The sequence below is a fragment of the Trachurus trachurus genome (assembly GCF_905171665.1).
Source record: "Trachurus trachurus genome assembly, chromosome: 12".
Taxonomy (NCBI): Eukaryota; Metazoa; Chordata; class Actinopteri; order Carangiformes; family Carangidae; genus Trachurus; species Trachurus trachurus.
Window position 1 is genome coordinate 5,189,718 of NC_139908.1, and position 20,359 is coordinate 5,210,076.

The 20,359-nt window shown below is 42.0% G+C and overlaps 2 protein-coding genes across 2 annotated transcripts; both read right to left on the reverse strand.

Moving 5' to 3' along the window:
* Positions 1–1,251: 1,251 nt before the first annotated feature.
* On the reverse strand, positions 1,252–4,187 carry LOC310995051 (single-strand DNA endonuclease ASTE1-like; the record flags this gene model as incomplete). Its single annotated transcript, XM_083983977.1, has 4 exons — positions 2,901–4,187; positions 2,601–2,811; positions 1,530–1,665; positions 1,252–1,432 (listed from the first exon to the last, which is right to left on the reverse strand). The coding sequence occupies exons 1-4, from the start codon at positions 4,122–4,124 to the stop codon at positions 1,252–1,254; spliced, it is 1,752 nt and encodes a 583-aa protein (XP_083840103.1). The 5' UTR covers positions 4,125–4,187.
* Positions 4,188–10,097: 5,910 nt separating this feature from the next.
* Positions 10,098–12,362, reverse strand: LOC310995053 (single-strand DNA endonuclease ASTE1-like; the record flags this gene model as incomplete). The annotated part of the gene is made up of 5 exons (XM_083983982.1): positions 11,116–12,362; positions 10,934–11,032; positions 10,606–10,693; positions 10,242–10,377; positions 10,098–10,146 (listed from the first exon to the last, which is right to left on the reverse strand). The coding sequence occupies exons 1-5, from the start codon at positions 12,358–12,360 to the stop codon at positions 10,098–10,100; spliced, it is 1,617 nt and encodes a 538-aa protein (XP_083840108.1). The 5' UTR covers positions 12,361–12,362.
* Between the last annotated feature and the right edge of the window lie 7,997 nt (positions 12,363–20,359).

The following is a 20,359-nucleotide window of genomic DNA, read 5'->3' on the forward strand; positions in this document are numbered from 1 at the left end:
ATCTATCTATCTATCTATCTATCTATCAAGCAAAGTTTCGAGCCACATGCTCACACTGAAGAGGCTCAATAAGCCTGAATGAAGAAGAGCATGTGGCTCGAAACGTTGCTTGTTGGATGTGCTAAATAAATGCACTAAAAAGGGAGCTCGACTGTGCAGACTTTCCTTTTGTTTATCTTGGTTAGGCCAATCTTATTTTAAGTCCAGCACCTACTTTATTGGATTTGCGCGGCTGCTCTGTTTTTTAAAGAAAAGAAAATTGAATTTGATTCAAGACTGTGGGTCTTAGCATTAGTGTAATAACTCATCTATCAGACGATGGAGGCCAAACTTTGTGCAGAAATCTATTTTCGAGTAAATCTGTGATGAAAGTGGGGTAGTTTTTTTTCCCGCATTGGATGATGCAGGCGCACGGATTATACGTCAGCCTGCTCACGATTCATCAGCCACTGATATTGGATCCGTCATCCGTCAATCAAACGTCAGAGACACACACACATACACACCGAGCTCGATCTCGCCCCAGACATTGAATATCCTGCCCGCTCGATAACGACCAATCAAATTTGTTTTATTTCCTTACTCGGGTAAACTTGTGCGGCAACTCGTGAAAACTTGTGGAAGGAGACGCGACAAACAGGACAAACTGCCATTTCTGAACCCCTTTAAATAATATTGATAAACCACATTTTGACTCTAACAGATGCAAATAAACATTTAGTCTTCAGACACAAGAGATGCAACAAGACGACAGAGTTTAGGATTGAAACATTTTGAAAACTTTTTTTGGCATCAAGTTTATTGTTAATAAAATATAACAGAACCTACTCTGGGATTACAGCTGTCCACTGTTATGACAGGTGTTGGTCAGTAGGTGGAGCCACACTCACAGGTAACTGGCCTGATTCAGCTTCATCTGAGCTGCAGACACACACACAGCTGTGTTACCTGTATCAACTGTGTGTAAACAGGTGGAGGAGTTACAGGAGAACCCACAGGTGTGACCGCAGGTGAGGCTGATGAGTGTGGAACAGGTAGGAACACCCTGACTAATGTGTTTGAATCGAAAAAAGGTCCAAAAGAAACAACAACAGCAACAATCGACACATTTAACAAAACACACCATAAACACTCACAATGTGGATGAACGTCCTCTAAACCTCTTGACTATGCACTGATCATCCTGTTCTACAGAAAACAACACCTCAACAAACAAAACTAGCGCCTGCACAAACTCTGATCATTTCCTCTTCAATTCATCTTTTTTGTTTTTTTACTTTTCACCAGCTCCCAATCCTCCAGGCTACGGCATTTTGTCTGGTAGTTCTCGAACTGTTTCCGTTGTTTCTTCTTCTTCAGGCCCAGTTGTTCAGGTGAGGAACCTCCCTTTAGTTCATCCACCAGCTGATGAATCACAGGTCCGTGGAAAATCCTGTCAGAGACAATCAGAGTCAGAAGAAACTCACTGGAGCTTTTACATTTCTGCTTTAGATGAAGTGAATCAAACATCAGTATAAGTTCTACTGTACCGGGCACAATCAGGTTCTGGTAGAGGTCGACCCAGCAGCTGGTTCAGGTGGAGGCTCGCGATGAAGCAGCACTGCCACTGGTTGAAAGCATGAGCCACATCTGGCTTTGGTCCTTCATCTTCAACCTTTGCACCATCTACAAACACAAATATTTGGAGTTTACAGTTGAATCATATCAGTGGCCTCTGGTCACATGACACATGAACCATCAGGTAAGTGTGAGCTAATGAACCTGTTGTTAAACACAGCAGCAGGTGTGGCATCCCCCAGGCCATAAGACTGCTGAACCTCCAATACGGCTGAAATTCTTAACTTTTGCACATGCCACTTTTAACCTGTTTAACATTTTAACTGTGATCCTTTTAACATTTTTAACATTTTAACTGTGATCCTTTTAAATATAAAATAGTATTCTTTTTGCACATATGCACATAGAGCACTTTATTGACCGATCAACCTCACTTGTCTTGTTTTTTTAATATATTTATATATATATACACATATATTTCTGTTTGTGCCAAGAGTCAGTGAAACGAAATTTCGTTCTATGCACACTGTGTATTTTGAATGACAATAAAGTACCTATTCTATTCTATTCTTCATTCTTCTATGAGTGTGAGGACAACAGATTTGTTCTCCAACTGTTTCCACAATCCAATATGTGCATTGTGCACCAAGATGGTGGCTGCACTGACACGTCAGCCGTGAGTATAAGGAACTGTCTCCTGCACCTTGCCGCCAACATAGGTCCTGTTTACCTTCACCCGCAAACATCTTCACCTGCGGCCTCTGGTCACATGAACCATCAGGTTACTAAAGTTGCTTTCAGACAGACACCAGGTTCTGGTTCTGGCTCCTTTTGGAGTGTCAGAACCTTGGTGCTTTCTGGCAAACCAGCTCACGCTCACACCAGTTTGAGCGGTACCAAAGTGGGAGGATGTACTCCGCATTACTCAAAGCTTTTTTGCTGTCTTGGTATCCTTCTTCAGTTTTTTTAAGTTTGTTAATTATTTGCTCTGGCATCAGAGTCAACCCAACCTCGGCCATCTCCCCCCATTTATTTACACGTACCTGGATGATAGTCTTTTCCACAGACAAACCACAGTAACAGGGCCTGAAGGTGGTGGATATTTTTATTAGTGCTGTGATGCTGTTGTCGATATCTCCACCAGAAGTTGGTCACACAGAGTGGAAGCTTCATGTCATCAGAGACGTCTCCAAAGTCAAAGGTTTCAAAGTCCAGAGCTTCCAGAAAAACCTTCAGACACAAACCTTCAGGGGCCTGAATGGATAGAAGGACAGACAGACATTATGGACCAGAGGAACTAATCATGTGTTCATTTAGTTTAATAGTTAGTTTATCTTCAGTACCCCAAAAGGACCATGTTTGCGCAGTTTCCTCAGTTTCTTCTCACTGACTCCGGGCGTCAGAGATTTGACCTCCTGTTGTCTCACTGTTTCTCTGACTCTGTCAAACTCAGTGCACATCTCTTGTCCTATTAACAGTCCATAGAAGAACTGTCGGATCTGTCCAGCAGCACAGTAACTGCTGGGCCTTGTGAAGTCGTCCACAAGTGGAGTCAACATGATCTTCTTCTGACAGATAACATCTATGACAAAGGTGTTCAGTGTGCCTTTCCTAATTAGCTTACGCATCCACTTACATAGATCATCTGGGGGAGGGATGAGCTCAGATCGAATTATGTATTTGTTTATAGATCTCAGGAATCTATCCGGGTCTTCCTCTCCAACAAACTGTAAAGCTTTCGTCACAGCCTGGTGCTGTTTCTGCTCTGTGTCCTCTGCCTGTGAAAGATCTAACCTTCTCAAAAAGTCCAGTATAGCTCGCAGCCGCTGGACCCAAGGATCCTTTGAGACCCATTGAGGATGTCTCTCCACAAACTTTCCCTTGTCCTCTAGTCTTGAATAGCCATTTCCTGCTATTGAAGCGAAGACTGGAATAAGAGCAGCATCTATATTTATTTGTGTACAGAACTGTGACCTTCTGTAGCATTTGGCATAGATTCTTCCTCCTCTAGGAGTCCTCCACTTAAACTTCCAAGGATAAGAAGAAATGACACCTCCTCTCAGGTCATAGATGTAAAAATCTGGATCATTGGACAGGACGGGGCAGCCATACTTATTCGCGAAATGAACAATGTCTGCATCTGCGTCTCCAAAGCTCTGTGAAAACGGTACTTCTCCTTCAATTAAGATTTGTTTGAAGATGTCTTCGATGAGTGGTGGTAGGATGTCATCTCCTCGATGCTGCTCACCATTTGCTGTTTTCTTTGCTTTCCTTATTTTATGTTCCAGGCAATATTTCAGATTTTTCTGCTTCTCAGGATCTGAGCCTCCGTCCAGAACGACAAGTGGAGAAATGTTGCAGTCAGCCAGAGCTTTAAAAAATCGACAGACTTCAGCTTTGAATCCAGAATAATCTCCACCATGGCTCTGGTCCAGCTTTGGTTTGGAGTGAAAATACAAATAATAGTACAGACTGGAACCATCAATGACCATTAGACTGTCATGTAAATCTAAATCTTCCAAGATGCCTGATTCATTCACCAGTTTCTCCAACCCTTGAATCCCCATGATTTCATCAAGACTCCTGAAAGACTCACGCTGATGTGTAAATGTTGTTGTGTGCTGCAGTATACAGACCTGATGATCATGTAGGTTCACGCCCACACTGACAGGACCAGTCAGACGTCTACCGCATTATTCTCTTATCATAATCTTTGTTGTTTCAGGTGTGAGTCATTCGACAAGTTCAGCTGCTTTTGGTTCCACCCTGTTCCTTTCAAAACCATCACTGCAGGATAAAGGTCTGTATACCACTGTGTTGGGCATTGTATTTTGAATACAGTGTCGATAAAGGCATCTTATCCCACATCACCTCAACTCAGCTCAACTCAACTCACCTCAACATTTTTTCTCACCACAGCCTACAGGTCACAGCAAAAGAGAAAAATCTTAAATTTTCCTTTATAATCACATAAGAACACTGGCAGGACCAGGGGGAGGGAGGTTCATTTCCTTGAGTTTAGTTTCCTTAAGTTTCGTTTCATTAAGTTTCCTTTTACCACTGGCAACCGAGACGTCACAACGGGGCAGGCAAGCCAGGCAATTGCCTAGGGCCCCGAGCTGGAAGGGGCCCCAAGACAGGGCTGACATTGGTCAATGGTCCTTATCAATAACAAAATGATTGGACTGCTTTAGACACTGCAACGTTGATGCATCGGGAAACCCCCGCATAGGGCCCCTACTAGCTGTTACTGGCTAGTGGCTGTTAAGGGACCCCACGAAACACGGCCGATATTGATCCATATCAATGACACAACCTGAAATCACCATAGACACTGCAGCGACACGTTTGGAATCCCCATTATGGGGCCCAGACTTGTCGGCTTTCTGCCGTGCTTTCAGTTCATATCAAACAGAAGCAAAAACAAAGGGAGCAGATCATTCAGGGCATGCAAAAAGAACAAAAAACAAGAAGATGAAGAAAAAATAAAACGAGAAAGTGGTAAGTCCAAACGTGTATCATCTGACATAGTTAAAAAGAAAAGTTATGATGCCACTTTGTCCCAGTCTCACCAAGCACAAGTTTACTGCACATTAATTAACAGTAGGCTAACTAGTAACTAATTTGTATTTGGAAGAGGAAGATATTATATCTTTTTCTGGTAGGCCTATACCCTAAATGTTACATTGAACAAAAATATTAACATGGAACACTGAAGTTGTTATTGCAAATGAATTAATTCATAAATTATTCCATACAGATCTTAATGTTGAGTGTGTAGCATGCACAATTCTTGCATACAAAAGCATAAAGCCAGCTGACCAAATACATTGTGCTTTTCCACTATCATTAGATTATCTGATTTAATACATTAACACAAATAATTGTCTGAAACATTTATCGTACGTGTATACTCGTTTATACATTGTGAGTATTTTTTTTATATAACACTATCAGCCTCAGGTTTTGAAGGGGGCCTTGAGGAAGATGAGCAGGACATGATAACACGGCTGTTGTTATACAGTATATTTTATGTAAAGTTTTCTAGTCTTTGTATTTACGTGATTTTGCACCTCTGTAATTTAAAAAAGATTTCTGTATTGAATGATCTTCCTGGTGTTTTTGGACCGGGAGGGCCCCTATGGTCACTCTTGCCTAGGGCCCTGTTTTTATCTTTTTTCTTTCTTATTTTTTAAGGCATATTTTTGGTCTTTTATTATAATGAGGTGTGAGGGACAGGAAATCTGGGGAGAGAGTGGTGCGGATGACCTGCAGCAGTCGGGTTCAAACCCTAGGCGTTGCTGTAAAGACTACACCTACATGGCTGGTTGGTTGGTTGGTTGGTTGGTTGGTTGGTTTACTTTATTAATCCCTCTGAAGGGAAATTGATTGTCACTCTATGCGCACAACATTCAACACACAATACTAAATGCTATAGGTTGACCCACCTGAGTGCCCTTCTTGTTTCCCTCTTTCATTGGCCTCCAAGTCCACAGAGGTCATCATCATCATCATCACCCTCACCTAGGGGTGTCACGATTTCGATTTTTTTATCGAAATCGATCGAAATTACGTCATGGTCTCGAGCATCGAAGTCAAAGAGAGGATCGACGACCCCCCCCCCCCCCCCCAAAGCTCCAACTGCCTGTTGTCCCCATTGCGCACCACGCGTCTTTTCAGTCACTGGTCCGAGTTCTCCTTTACTTTTTATTTCGAGACAACACTCATTCTCTCTCTCTCTTTTTTTTTACCGGCGGTGTCAGCTGATGTGCAGTCTGCAGCAACCCAAACAAATGCACATGTTGACTGGCTCTATTCCAGCCACATGATTGGTTCGGCGCAGCGGAACTCTCAATATCATTGGCTATTTGCCAAAACATGGATGAATGAAACATATCGACCACGTCTCATATTTCTATCGAAGAAAAGTTATTTCACAATTTAAAACCTTTTAACACCCAGCCCTGGTGGGCTATTGTCCCCCTCCTACCTGGGAAACAGGAGGGAGACACAGGTCTAACTACACAACACCGACAAGCACTGAGAGCCGCATGTTGCACTGACGTTATAAGATAACAAAAAAACACAAAAAAAACAATGCGCAAATAATAAGCCGACGAAAAGGTGCAACTTGCCACTTTTTGTCGATGTATTTTTTTCGGTCGCTTTCAGGGGATCTGGTGACGGTGGAGGATCCGGGTCGGGACTGATTCACTGTGGGCCACCGCCAGTCTGATCAGGACCTGATCATCAGGTCCATCGCAGCACAGCAGCTGCAGCACTGCCCCGCTGTCTGTCACATTACTCTCCGTATCAGAGCAATCTCGTTTACATTACATTAAGCCGACATCAGGAGAATAATTAGACACAACAGTAAATGAATGAAAATACAATTATGATAATGTACAGATATAAATATATTTGTTTCAAAACCTTGGGGGCAATTTTGGCCCCTGGATCATGATTTTTGGGGCATTCTTGGTAAAATTGTTACCTTTATATTGTAAATAAATTATTTAAATGTGACCATTAGTGCCTAATGTGATACATTATGGAAATTGCATCACTTATATGTAGCCCATCTTTTGAAATAAGATTTACTGTACAAAATTTGATGAATAAAACCAATGATCGTAGACTAGACTAGACTGAAAATGGCATAGGCCTCTGTGCTGTAAGAAAAAGAAAAAAAATCGAGAATCAAATCGAATCGTGACCCTAAAATTGAAAATCAAATCGAATCGAGGATTTGGAGAATCGTGACACCCCTACCTTCACCATAGAAATAACTGAGTGAGCAGGTTAAGTTTGGTTTGCTACAGGATCATGGAGGGAGGTCCTGGAGTCAACTGAGTCCAACCAAAGAGACACAGAGTGGCCTCCAAACACCACAACAGGTCTACAATGAAAAATCTAAATAAACCACCACACACTGAAATGACTTCACTGAAATTTATTGAGCAAACGACACATTTCGCATCTGGGTTGTTCTGGTTCACTCAGTAAAAATAACTGCTCACTTGCAGGTGTGATCAATATTCTGGGTCTGATGACCAATTTATCACAGTCCTCACTCCTTATGTTCAAGCATTTCAGCCACTCCACAACAATCTAAAATACACCTCAAAAAAACAAGATACAAAACAAGGAACAAACAGTAAACACCACAGGTCTGTTTGGTAGGTTGAGAGGAGAGAACGATGATGAAAAGGTTGAAGGCCTAAGTTCCTCCTCTGGTGAAAGATGGGGTTGTCCTCTGGAGAGAAGCTCATCAGTGTCATCAGTGTAGGAGTGACATGATAACTGGACCAGAACCTAAAGAAGAGGACGGTCCAGGTCCAGTCCTGACACAGTTCAGGTGTTTCTCTGGTTGACAGGTGGAGGAAGCTTCTCGTGGAGCTCTGAGAGCTCAGTCGTCTCCTCAGAGACTTTGACTCTTTACTGTTCTGTGAAGACTTTGACTTTGTCCTTCATCTTCCTCAGCTCATTAATGACCTTCTCACACTGATCAGCTGACAGGATGAGGAAGGTTTCTAATGAAGCTCCTCTTCTCTCTTCTCGCATGTTGATCATGGAGATAGTGGTGATCATGATGAACTCATCCATGTCATTCAGAGTTTGTTCAGCCTGAACTTCAAATGATTTTAACTTCATTTCTTCACACACAGTCTTTATCTTCTCCAGGTTTCTCTTCATTGGCTCAATGATGCTCATTAAGTCTTCTCCCAGATTTTCTGCTCTCTCTGCATTTCTCTCTTTCATCGTTTTTGTGATATTTGCACAAATAACAGCTACTCCTCCAGCTGCTGCTGCTAATACTGTTAACACTAAACTCAGTCCTCCAGTAATTGGAGCAAATAATAGTCCAACGAGTCCAATAAATACAATAACAGCGACTCCTGCACCAACAGCTACTGCTGTTCTGACTCTGTTTGATTTCTCCTGCATCTTTCTGAACTTATCAGCGATCTCCTGAAAGTCTCTGACAATCCTCCTCATCCTGACCGCCCTGCTGTCAAACTGACAGATGAATGAATTAACATTTATAATTAGTGTGTCCATTAACTCAGAGATATCAAGAAGCATCTCGTTGCTCACTGGTTCCATCTTCAGGTTCAGTTGAAGGTTCTGCTGATGTTCAGGTCAACACCTGTAAAAATGAGTCACACACAATATAATTTTAGGACAGAATTCATTTATCATTTCATTATCAGTCACAGGATTTTTGTTTTACAGTATATTTACATGTTTAACAATTAACAGGTACCAGTAGGATCTGACTGCAGCACATGGACAGACCAGCTCAGTTTCATTGGGCTGAACATAACAAATACTCAGGAGAGTAGGTAATAAACTTACAGTTCAGTTTAAGGACACAGTACCACCGGCTGGAGATGAAGTCAGGGAGACAGCAGATCCAAGACCAGACAAACAATCAAAGGCCAGTGACATGGCAGACAGACAGGGCAGGGCAGCGAAACAAATCACAATCCATTGCGAAAGCTGTGAGCGGTCACATGATCGGCCAAAGATAATTTATTTACATCAAGATGGTTGCTGTTGCCGTGTATGATCACTACCATCAGGAAATCTCCCCGTAAATCCTAATAAATAATGCGTAAATTACCATTAATGCATTTTATGCAAGTTGAGTCTCTGTCTCACAATTGTCAGTCGTCCATATTTCATGACAATGCCGAATGGCTGGTAAGCATAATATATAAGCATCATTCTATTCTCGACTTTGCCCTGTGCAAGCAGAGTACATTGCTACCTTCAGTCCAGTAGGTGGTGCCAAATGCAAGTTTGCTGGCGGTCTTGCTAGTTGAGCGTTCTCATTGGAGCTTTTACATGTCTGGTTTAGAATGATGAAGCGAATCAGACATTAGTGTAAGTTCTACTGTACTGAGCACATTCAGGTTCTGTCAGAGGTCGACCCAGCAGCTGGTTCAGGTGGAGGCTCACAATGGTGGACTGATGGTGGACCTGAATTAACACCTGAATTAAGTTTATCTTTTACTGGAGGAGCGTGAAACATGTTGACGAAGTAGCTGGTTAAATGTTCGTTCCAAAAAATTAATGGATAAAACTTGTATATGCAGTCTATGGGATACAGGTACAAAAAAACAATCTACACAATTAAGAAAACGCACTTTAAACATTCACAATGTGGATTAACATCTTCTAAACCTCTTAGTGTCAGGAGACCGAAGCACCGATCATCCTGTGACAACTACAGAAAACAACACCTGAATAACTGAAACTTTATGAAAAAAAGAAAATATAATGGGATGGCTTATTTTCCTCCCTAACACGCTGCTACAGATCCTACATAAAGTCTTTGTCTAGTGTTTCTTCATGTATCTACAGCTGCTCTAAACAAACACAAGAAGCATCTGCATGAACCCTGATCACTTCTTATTACTATGATTCATCTTCATTTTGGTTTTTACATTTCACCTCCTGCCAGGAACCCTAAGTCTCCAACCAACGACATTTTGTCTGGTAATTCCTGAATAACTGTTGCTGTTGTTCAGTCTTCAGGCCCAGTTGTTCAGGTGAGGAACCTCTCTGAAGTTCATCCACCAGCTGGTGAACCACAGGTCCATGGTAGTCAGAGTCTCATTGGAGCTTTTACATTTCTGTTTTCAGCAAATCAAATATCAGTGTAAGTTCTACTGTACCGGGCACATTCAGGTTCTGGCAGAGGTCGACCCAGCAGCTGGTTCAGGTGGAGGCTCGCGATGAAGCAGCACTGCCACTGGTTGAAAGCATGAGCCACATCTGGCTTTGGTCTTTTACCTTTGATCTTTGCACCATCTACAAACACAGGAAAATATTTGACTGACTGACATCATCATCATCATCATGTTTGGTTTCATCTGCTCATCAGCATCTCTACACTTAACCATTGATACGTAGTTGATTCTGCAACTTATTACCGACTCAGATGTGACTCCAGACTAAAAAGTTTACTTTATCTCTAATGACTGATCATATTTATACTTTAAAGACTTTAAAGCTCAGCTACCTTTAGACCAGACGTACCTGGACCACAGTCTTTTCCACAAACAAACCACAGTAACAGGGCCTGAAGGTGATGGATATTTTCATCAGAGCTGTGATTCTTTTTTTTCTTTTTTTAAGATTTGTTTTTTATTAACAGAATCTCTTACAGGATATTTATGGTGCATAGCAAGCATCTACAGTTTGTTACAATGAATAGATCGTATTTTACAGAGGGAACGTACTGTACATAATCTTACAAATACACCACAAGGATGATTTCTAAACATCAGAAGAGATAATAAGAAAAGAAAAGAAAAATAATAGAGCTGTGATTCTTTTGTCGATATTTCCACCAGAAGTTGGTCACACAGAGTGGAAACTTCATGTCATCTGAGACGTCTCCCAAGTCAAAGGTCTCTGAGTCCAGAGCTTCCAGAAAAACCTTCAGACAAAATCCTTCAGGAGCCTAAACAGACAGACGGACATTATGGACCAGAGGAACTAATCATGTGTTCATTCAGTGTAATAGTTAATCATTATCTTCAGTACCTGAAAAGGACCATCTCGGCGTAGGTTGGTCAGTTCCTCCTCACTGACTCTGGGCAGCAGAGGTTTGACCTCCTGTTGTCTCACTGTTTCTCCGTCTCTGTCAAACTCAGTGCACATCTCTTGTCCTATTAACAGTCCATAGAAGAACTGTCGGATCCGTCCAGCAGCACAGTAACTGCTGGGCTGAGAGAAGTCGTCCACAAGTGGAGTCAACATGATCTGTCTCTGACAGATAACATCTATGACAAAGGTGTTCAATGTGCCTTTCCTAATTAGCTTACGCATCCACTCAGGTAGGTCAGGTGAGGGAGGGGTTAGCTTAGATTGAATGTTGTATTTGCGTATAGATCTCTGGAATGTGTTTATAGAGCTCAGGAATCTATCCGGGTCTTCCTCTCCAACAAACCGTAAAGCTTTTGTCACAGCCTGGTTCTGTTTCTGCTCTGTGTCCTCCTGCTGTGAAAGATCTAAACCTCTCAAAAACACCAGTATAGCTCTCAGCCGCTGAACCCATGGCTCCTGTTGGACCAACTGAGGATGTTTCTCTACAAACTTTCCCCCGTCATCTAGTTTTGAATAGTCATTTCCTGCTATTGAAGCAAAGACTGGTATAAGAGCAGCACCTACATTGAATTTTTCACAGAACTGTGACCGTCTGTAGTGTTTGGCAGAGATTCTTCCCCCTCTAGGACTCCTCCACTGAAACTCCCAAGGATAAGAAGAAATGGCACCTCCTCTCAGGTCATAGATGTAAAAATCTGAATCATCAGACAGGACGGCACAACCCAACTTATTCGCCAAATGAACAACGTCTGCATCTGCCTCACCAAAGCTCTGTGAAAATGGTATTCGTTGTTCAATTAGGATTTGTTTGAAGATGTCTTTGATGAGTGGTGGTAGTCTGTCATCGCTTCCACGCTGCTCACCATTTGCTATGTTCACAGCTTTTTCTATTTTATCTTTTAGGCGATCCTCCAGAGTTTTCTGCTTCTCAGGATCTGAGCCTCCATCCAGAAATACACGTGGAGAGATCTTACAGTCAGTCAGAGTTTTAAAAAAGCGACAGACTTCAGCTTTAAATCCAGAATAATCTCCACCATGGCTTTGGTCCAGTTTTGGATTTGAGTGAAAATACAAACAATAGTACAGACTGGAACCATCAATTATTATTTTACTACAGCATAATCCAATGTCTTCCAAGATGCCTGATTCATTCACCAGTTTCTTCAACGTTCGAATCCCCATGATTTCATCAAGACTCCTGAGAGGCTCACACTGATGTGTGGATTTTGTTCTGTACTGCGGTATAAATACAGAACTGAGGATCATGTAGGTTCACGCCCACACTGACAGAACCAGTCAGACGTCTGCCACATTCTTCCTCTATCATAATCTTCATTGTTTCAGGTGTGAGTAACAAGTTTCCTGTCATTCAACAGTTTCAGCTGCTTTTGGTTCCATCACTGTGATGGGCAGTTACAATTTAATTGATTTTGAATTCATTGACAATAAAGGCACCTCACCTCACCTCAACGCACCTTGACGCACTCCATCTTATCTCATCTTCTCACTACAGCCTCCAGGCCACAGCAAGACAGAAAAATCAGATTTAAACTGAGAAGCCAGGATTTTCATTCATTAAAAACACTTTTGTTGTTTTCTGTTTTTTTTTTAAATCTTTTTTCTTTCTTCTTTTTATGTTTGGTATTTTATTATGATGGCAGGAGGTGGCGGGAATTACCTGCAGTAATCAGGTTCAAACCCTAGGCGTTGCTGTAAAGACTATGTTCTATGGAGTGAACCACCAGAATGTAGCCCTTTTTCATTGCCCTCCAAGTCCACAGAGTCTTTATCTCCTTAAGGTTTGATCACATGCAGCTTTGACAGTCAAGAAGTCTTCATCACAACATTCTCCATCATCACTTTCACCCTAGAAAGAACTGAGTGAGCAGGATCAGTTTGGTCATCACATCCTGTTAGAGAATAATTTCACTTCCCTATAGATAGTCTGCGTAGTTAATAGTCAATCCCTCTGTGTCATAGTGACTTTGTGTTAGATTACTGCTGGGGTCAGTTACCTGCCCTATTCTCTCTCTGAGGAACATGCCAAGGCCATGGTCCTCTTTGGCGAGGTATAAGAATCTGGGGTCTCATTTATAAAACTGTGCGTGGGATCGTTACTAAAAGTGTACGTACGCCCAAAAGCCAAGTTTTGCGTGCGCCAGTAAATATTCAGACTTATAAAACCCTGCGTACGCACACTTGCAAGCAAACTTCCCTTTATAAATCACAGAGTTCCTACAAGTGTGCGCAGCTGAATCCGCTTCAAGTTCCGCCCTGTACACGCCCTGTTTTAACCGTAGATGGTCAATGCAAACCACCACATGAATGCGATCTGCATGTCAATGAGCCTGACGTGCTGTTGTTCTGTCGCTGTTGTGAATTAGCTGCAGGTGTGAAAGTGGCGACGTGACGTGTTGCTGCAGCTGTTGACGGCGTCAGCGGCTCAGAGCGCACGCGGTGTTGTTTCAGTGCGCTGCCTCTCACATGCTGGACACATAGTTACACAAATGACAACAGTTTTAATCTGAAAGAGTTATTAACCATTCATCATGGTCTCCCTCTCCCTCCTTTCTCCTCCAGCGGTGCCATGGTGCAGAATTACGCACGGGGCACCGCTGTATTCATACATTTACAGTAATTAGACTGATCGATAAAACTTTGAATAATTAGCGGAATCAGTTACATTCTGAGGAATGATCAAACATGACACTTCTCTTGATAACAAGAAAACAGAATGTAACAATTGTGGGAACGATTACTGGATTTTTTTTCTCCAGGGTTTGAGATTGAATTGACTCTCGATCATATGTTCACAGTATCACAGGAACATATAGTTATTTACACCGTGTATTTATCCCATGCAGCCGCGGCGTCCTCTCCTCCTCCTGCGCTCTGGGAGTGGACAATATGACGGAGAGATGGTGGTGATTAAATATAGAGAAGGAATTTTGATTTTGAATTTTAAGTTAGATTCTAAGAAGATGTTTCTGAAACACCAGTCCGATGCAAAATAAGGGCGCTGTTGAATTAAATCACCGTGGCAACATGGATCTAACGCATACGGGTTGAAATTAAATGTGTGACGGCCGATAATAAAACCATAATCGTTCTTCTCAATCATCATTTCCTGAGTCTGACTTCAGTTCACCACCACACCGTCTGTGTCGCCAATTCCCCTTTTCCTCCAAACCATGCGTACGCATGGGTCAGAGTTTGCTTAGAGCTGCGCAGATTCTCCCGTCAAGTTTGTTTTTTATAGATCACAACCTTGGCGTGAAAAGTCACGTACGCCACTTTCAGCCCCGTTTTGTGCGTACGCAACGGTTATAAATGAGACCCCTGAGCTTTACTGTTTGACCCTTAGAATTGAGGTGGCTTCACGCACTTATGTTGTGATGATGACTTGTCTGTTCTCCTTGGCCAAGCCTAAATAAACTCCTTCAGTATAAGACATGCAGGACTCTGATACTTCTTCTTCTTCATCAGCATCACCACAAATTCCTCCTTAACACATCCTACCAAACAGGATCATGGAGGGAGGTCCTGGAGTCAACTGAGTCCAACCAAAGAGAGACAGAGTGGCCTCCAAACACCACAACAGGTCTACAATGAAAAATCTAAATAAACCACCACACACTGAAATGACTTCCCTGAAATTTATTGAGCAAATGACACTATTCGCATCTGGGTTCTTCAGGTACACTCAGTAAAAATAACTGCTCTGGTCCTGGTCAAAGATGGTGTTGTCCTCTGGAGAGAACATTAGTGTCAGTGTCATCAGTGTAGGAGTGACATGAGCGGATAACTGGACCAGAACCTGAAGAGGACGGTCCAGGTCCAGTCCTGACACAGTTCAGGTGTTTCTCTGGTTGACAGGTGAAAGAAGCTTCTCGTGGAGCTCTGAGGGATCAAACGTCTCCTCAGAGACTTTGACTCTTTACTGTTCTGTGAAGACTTTGACTTTGTCCTTCATCTTCTTCAGCTCATCAATGACCTTCTCACACTGATCAGCTGACAGGATGATGAAGGTTTCTAATGAAGATCCTCTTCTCTCTTCTCCCATCTTGGTTATGGTGATTGTGGTGATCATAGTGAACTCCTCCAAGTCATTCAGAGTTTGTTCAGCCTGAACTTCATATGATTTTAATTTCAACTTTTCACACGTCGTCTTTATCTCCTCCAGGTTTCTCTTCATTGGTCCAACGATGCACATGAAGTCTTTTGCCAGATTTTCTGCTCTCCTTACATTTTTCTCTTTCAACATTTTTGTGATATTTGCACAAACAACAGTTACTACTACAGCTGCTGCTACTGCTGTTAACACTAAACTCAGTTCCCCAGTAGTTGAAGCAAATGATAGTCCAACAAGTCCAGCGAGTACAATGACAGCGACTCTTTCACCAACAGAGACTCTGTTTGATTTCTCTTTTCTGAACTTATCAGCGATCTCCTGAAAATCTCTGACAATCCTCCTCATCTGGTCCTCTCTGCTGTCAAACTGACTGATGAATAAATTAACATTTATAATTAGTGTGTCCATTAACTCAGAGATATTAAGAGGCATCTCGTTGTTCACTGGTTCCATCTTCAGGTTCAGTTGAAGGTTCTGCTGATGTTCAGGTCAACACCTGTATCAATGAGTCACACAATATAATTTTAGGACAGAGTGAATTTACTATTCATTTCATAATCAGTAATATAATTTTTGTTTTATAAAATATTTACTTGTGTAACAGTTAACAGGTACCAGTAGGAACTAACAATACAGACCAGCTCAGATTCATTGGGCTGAACATAGCAAACACTCAGCAGAGCAGGTAATAAACTTACAGTTCAGCTTAAGGGGAAGTCAGGGAGATAACAGATCCAGAACCACACAAACATTCAGTAGAGGCAGAAAACTTCACTGGATGAAAATTTAGAGCCGGTGGGTCAGAGACAGCTGACATCATCTACAGGAAGTCAAATCATTCAACTGGAACAACTTGAATACTGTGGCATGATGAGGTTTGGCAGGTGGCACACAGGTATTAATTATATGATGGGACTGCTGTAAAGTGGGCATGGCCAGCAGGTAGAGTTGAGCAAAGGGTGAATGGAAAATTACTAAGAGGCAAAAAAAAAAATGGTGCAGAACTGAGACAGAATATTGAAAATGAAGCAGTGGAGGTCAGAGGTGAAGGGTTGAAGTTCAGACAGAACAGGAAACACATACATTCATCAGACAAGGATCAACTGAGTCCACTGTCCCTGCTAAAGAAAAATTGAATCGATCAATAACAACAATCAACATTATCAAAAACACCTTTGGAAATGATGTAATCCATCCTATGAACAGAACAAGGTACTATAAATAAATAGCCTAGCTGAGACATTACAACATGTATTTCATACACAAAGTATTGCTAGTAGTATTAGAACTAAGACTAAAATAACAACAGTTCACTGTCAGTAAATAAAGGATGTTCAAGCTACATTTGCACAATAACACACACACATCACAGAATCAAAAATAAATAAATAAATAATAATAATAATAATAATTCCGTCTAAAATCCAATTGAAATAATTAACAAAACACACTGACTGCTACAAACTAACAAAACTAACCAATGGAAATGCCACAAACCTGAACGATCACCTGCCACAGGCTGCAGTGCACACACAAACACACACCAGGAAGCAGAGAGAGAGAGACCTGCCCGTTCATGTGATATAAATAGTCGCGGCCATTTACAACCAGGATATTTACAAGGAAACATCCTCTATACATCACTGACAGTGCCCTTTAACTCAACAACTCAACACACTGGTAAACATTGCACTGGCTGAACATTAGGATGTTAACTTCATGGGAGCTCCACACCTGAAATACACACAATAAAACAATCACGAGTTTGACCTGAGGACTCTGAATAATGTTTAATCTGAATCATGTTTAGTCTGAAGTCTGTAACAGTTCCGATCTCACTCTGCTGCTTTTATAAAACCTGATATGTCACATGACAGTCAATCAGTCAGGCAATTTAAACTTGTGCTGTCAAAATTAACTCCATAATAACAAGTTAATGTAAATTCTCTTTCTTTGTTGATCTCTGATGAACTCGCTCATCTTCTGTGCTGAGGTAAATCAGCTTCCTCCACAGTCACATGATAACCCAAATATGGTCAAAGAGGAGGTGGAGCTGGTTTGTATCAGCTTTCACTCTCCTAGCTGTCAGACAAAGAGGCCCCGCCCCCCTCAGGCCTCCAGACCTCTAGTGGTTAATAAAATGTAGGTGGGTTGTGTTAAGAGTGCCACGCTGTTTTCCAAAGCTTTAATCCGGTGCCAGCAATTTAGACCATTGTTGTTGTTGTTTTTAGAGCCAGAGGATATTCGAGACCATCTGGACCATCACCCTCAAATGACTGATATATTATTATTATTATATTATGGTGAGTTGTAACAAAGAACTTAAACGTAACAGAAAACCATGTGACCACCTACAATTGTTTATGAACAATATGTGTAATGTAAACAGGAGAACGTACGTATGAACGTGTTGAATTTAAAAGTGTAAAAAACACAAACTGTACACTAAACGAAAGGATTTTAGATCTCTATGAATGTGTCAACATGGAGCTGAAAACGGCAAAAAAAATTTAATAGAACATGTAAGTAACCTGTAAGCAAGTGATACAACACAAAAGCAAGGTCTTTACAACTAGAATCCAGAGACCTGTCGACCTGTCTCTCTCTCTTGCCTACCCAATTAAAGGCGAAAAAGCCCCCCCAAAAATATTAAGTAAAAAAAAAAAAGGGAAGTGGTGGAAAATCTACATCAATCAGCAAAACCTACATCTACTTGAGAATCCGACTCAACGTAGTTGTGCATCTTGTTGATGAGCATGTTTTTAGTATCTGTTTGCTCAGCAGGAACTGTAGTAGCAAGTTTGCTAGTGGTCTTGCTGGGAAAGCTAACACGTACCCTATGCTAGTTAGCAATTTTCTGGCATTGTTCTTCTTCTTCTCTAAAGGTTTCATTTTACCAGCATAGGCAAGAGAACAATGACCAGTAGGACTTGATATCAGAATCAATGCAAAAATGTAATTTGTTCACAAACAGCAGTTTGGCTTACATAGCTCAATGAAACGCATGCACTCAGAGAGCGCTGTCTTGAGTCACTGTCCTCTTATAGTTTCCAGATGTCACGGACAGGTATCCCTCTCTGCTGTCAAACTGACTGATGAACTAATTAACATTTTTAATTACTGTGTCCATTGACTCAGAGAGATTACAATATCTCTGGTTCCGTCTTCAGGTTCAGTTGAAGGTTCTGCTGATGTTCAGGTCAACACCTGTATCAATGAGACACACACACACTATAGTGGCCCTGGTCACTATACGCATATGCTGGTGGTTTAAAGGGCTTGTACACGTGCCAGGTGCAGGTGTAAGTACATAACACAGCAAATGTCCAAACGTACTAACTTCCTTTTGTTGCAGATTTATTACATACACAGCTGAGGCTGGCTGCTTTGCTCAATACTCACATACAAAATAACACACCAATTCTGACCTGCGGCATCACATGCCATTGCACAGCACGGTTAAAAACTGTATGCATTCCCCAGTGTGCACACCTGGGCTGATTAACACACCTACCTATGTAGACACAACCACAGGCCTAAACAGACACTGCCACCTACTGGCACAAATATGTACAGCACTCAAACAAAACACAGAAAACGAACGATTTGGCTCAGTTTCATGGGGTTCAGCATAACAAACACTCAGCAGAGCAGGTAATATAAACTTACAGTTCACTTGAAGGACACAATGCCATTGGCTGGAGACGAAGTCAGGGAGCTAACAGATCCAGGACCAGAGAAACAGTCGAAGACAGGCAGACACACAGTCAGGGCAGCGAAACAGATCAGAACCCTCAGTTGAAACTCCACTGGACGAAGGACCAAAACTCAATGGACCAGGAATCAGATGGAGCAGTCAGGTCAGAGACAGGTGACATCACCTACAGAAAGTCAGTCCAGAGACGAAGGCTAGAAAATCATGAAGATGTGGTCAACTGTCACATCTCTCCCCCTCTTTTCACAAGAACGTCCTCATGCTCCGCGCAGGCTGCCACCCTTCAGAAAGACAAGGCCATGAAGCGTCTGTTAGAGTGAGTCAACTGGAAAGACTTTAATACCGTGGCATGATGAGGCTTGGCACACAAGTATGCTGAGACTGCTGTAAATTGGGCATGGCCTGCAGGTAGAGTGGAGCAAAGGAGGAGAAAAATGGAAAAGTACTGAGAGGCAAAAATTGGTGCAGAAATGAGAAAATTGAATCGATCATCAATAATAACAATCGTCATAATTATTACACCTTTGGAAACGATATCATCCAACCTACCAAACTTCTATTAATGGTATTGTTAGTGGTATTAGAGCTAACACTAAACAAAACAAAGCAACACCCGCAGGGGACTGATGCAAAATGTATCAAATCAAGGGTGTGAGCTCCAGGTGAGCGTCCACCGTCAGACTGACAACATCATCAGTCACAGGATTTTTGTTTTACAGTATATTTACAACAGTTAACAGGTACCAGTAGGACCTGACTACAGCACATAAACAGACCAGCTCAATTTCATTGGGCTGAACATAACAAATACTCAGCAGAGCAGGTAATAAACTTACAGTTAAGTTTAAGGACACACAAACGGCTCGAGACGAAGTCATGGAGAAAACAGATCCAGGACCAGACAAACAGTCGAAGACAGGCAGACACACAGTCAGGGCAAGGAAACAGATCAGAACCCACAGGGGAAACTCCACTGGACGAAGGACCAAAACTCAGTGGACCAGGAATCAGGTTTAGCAGTCGGGTCAGAGACATCCTCTACAGGAAGTCAGTCCAGAGACGAAGGCTAGGAAATCATGAAGACGATGCCAGTAGAGAACAGTGTGTTAGAGTGAGTCAACTGGAATGACTTTAATACTGTGGCATGATGAAGTTTGGCAAATGGCCCACAGCCACAGTTATGATGGGACTGCTTTGAAGTGGGCATGGCGAGTGGAGCAAAGGAGGGGTGGTGCAAAAATGAAACAAATTCTCTTTCTTTGTTGATCAGTGATTCACTCATCTTCTGTGCTGCGGTAAATTCCTCCACAGTCACAGGACATAGATAACCCAAA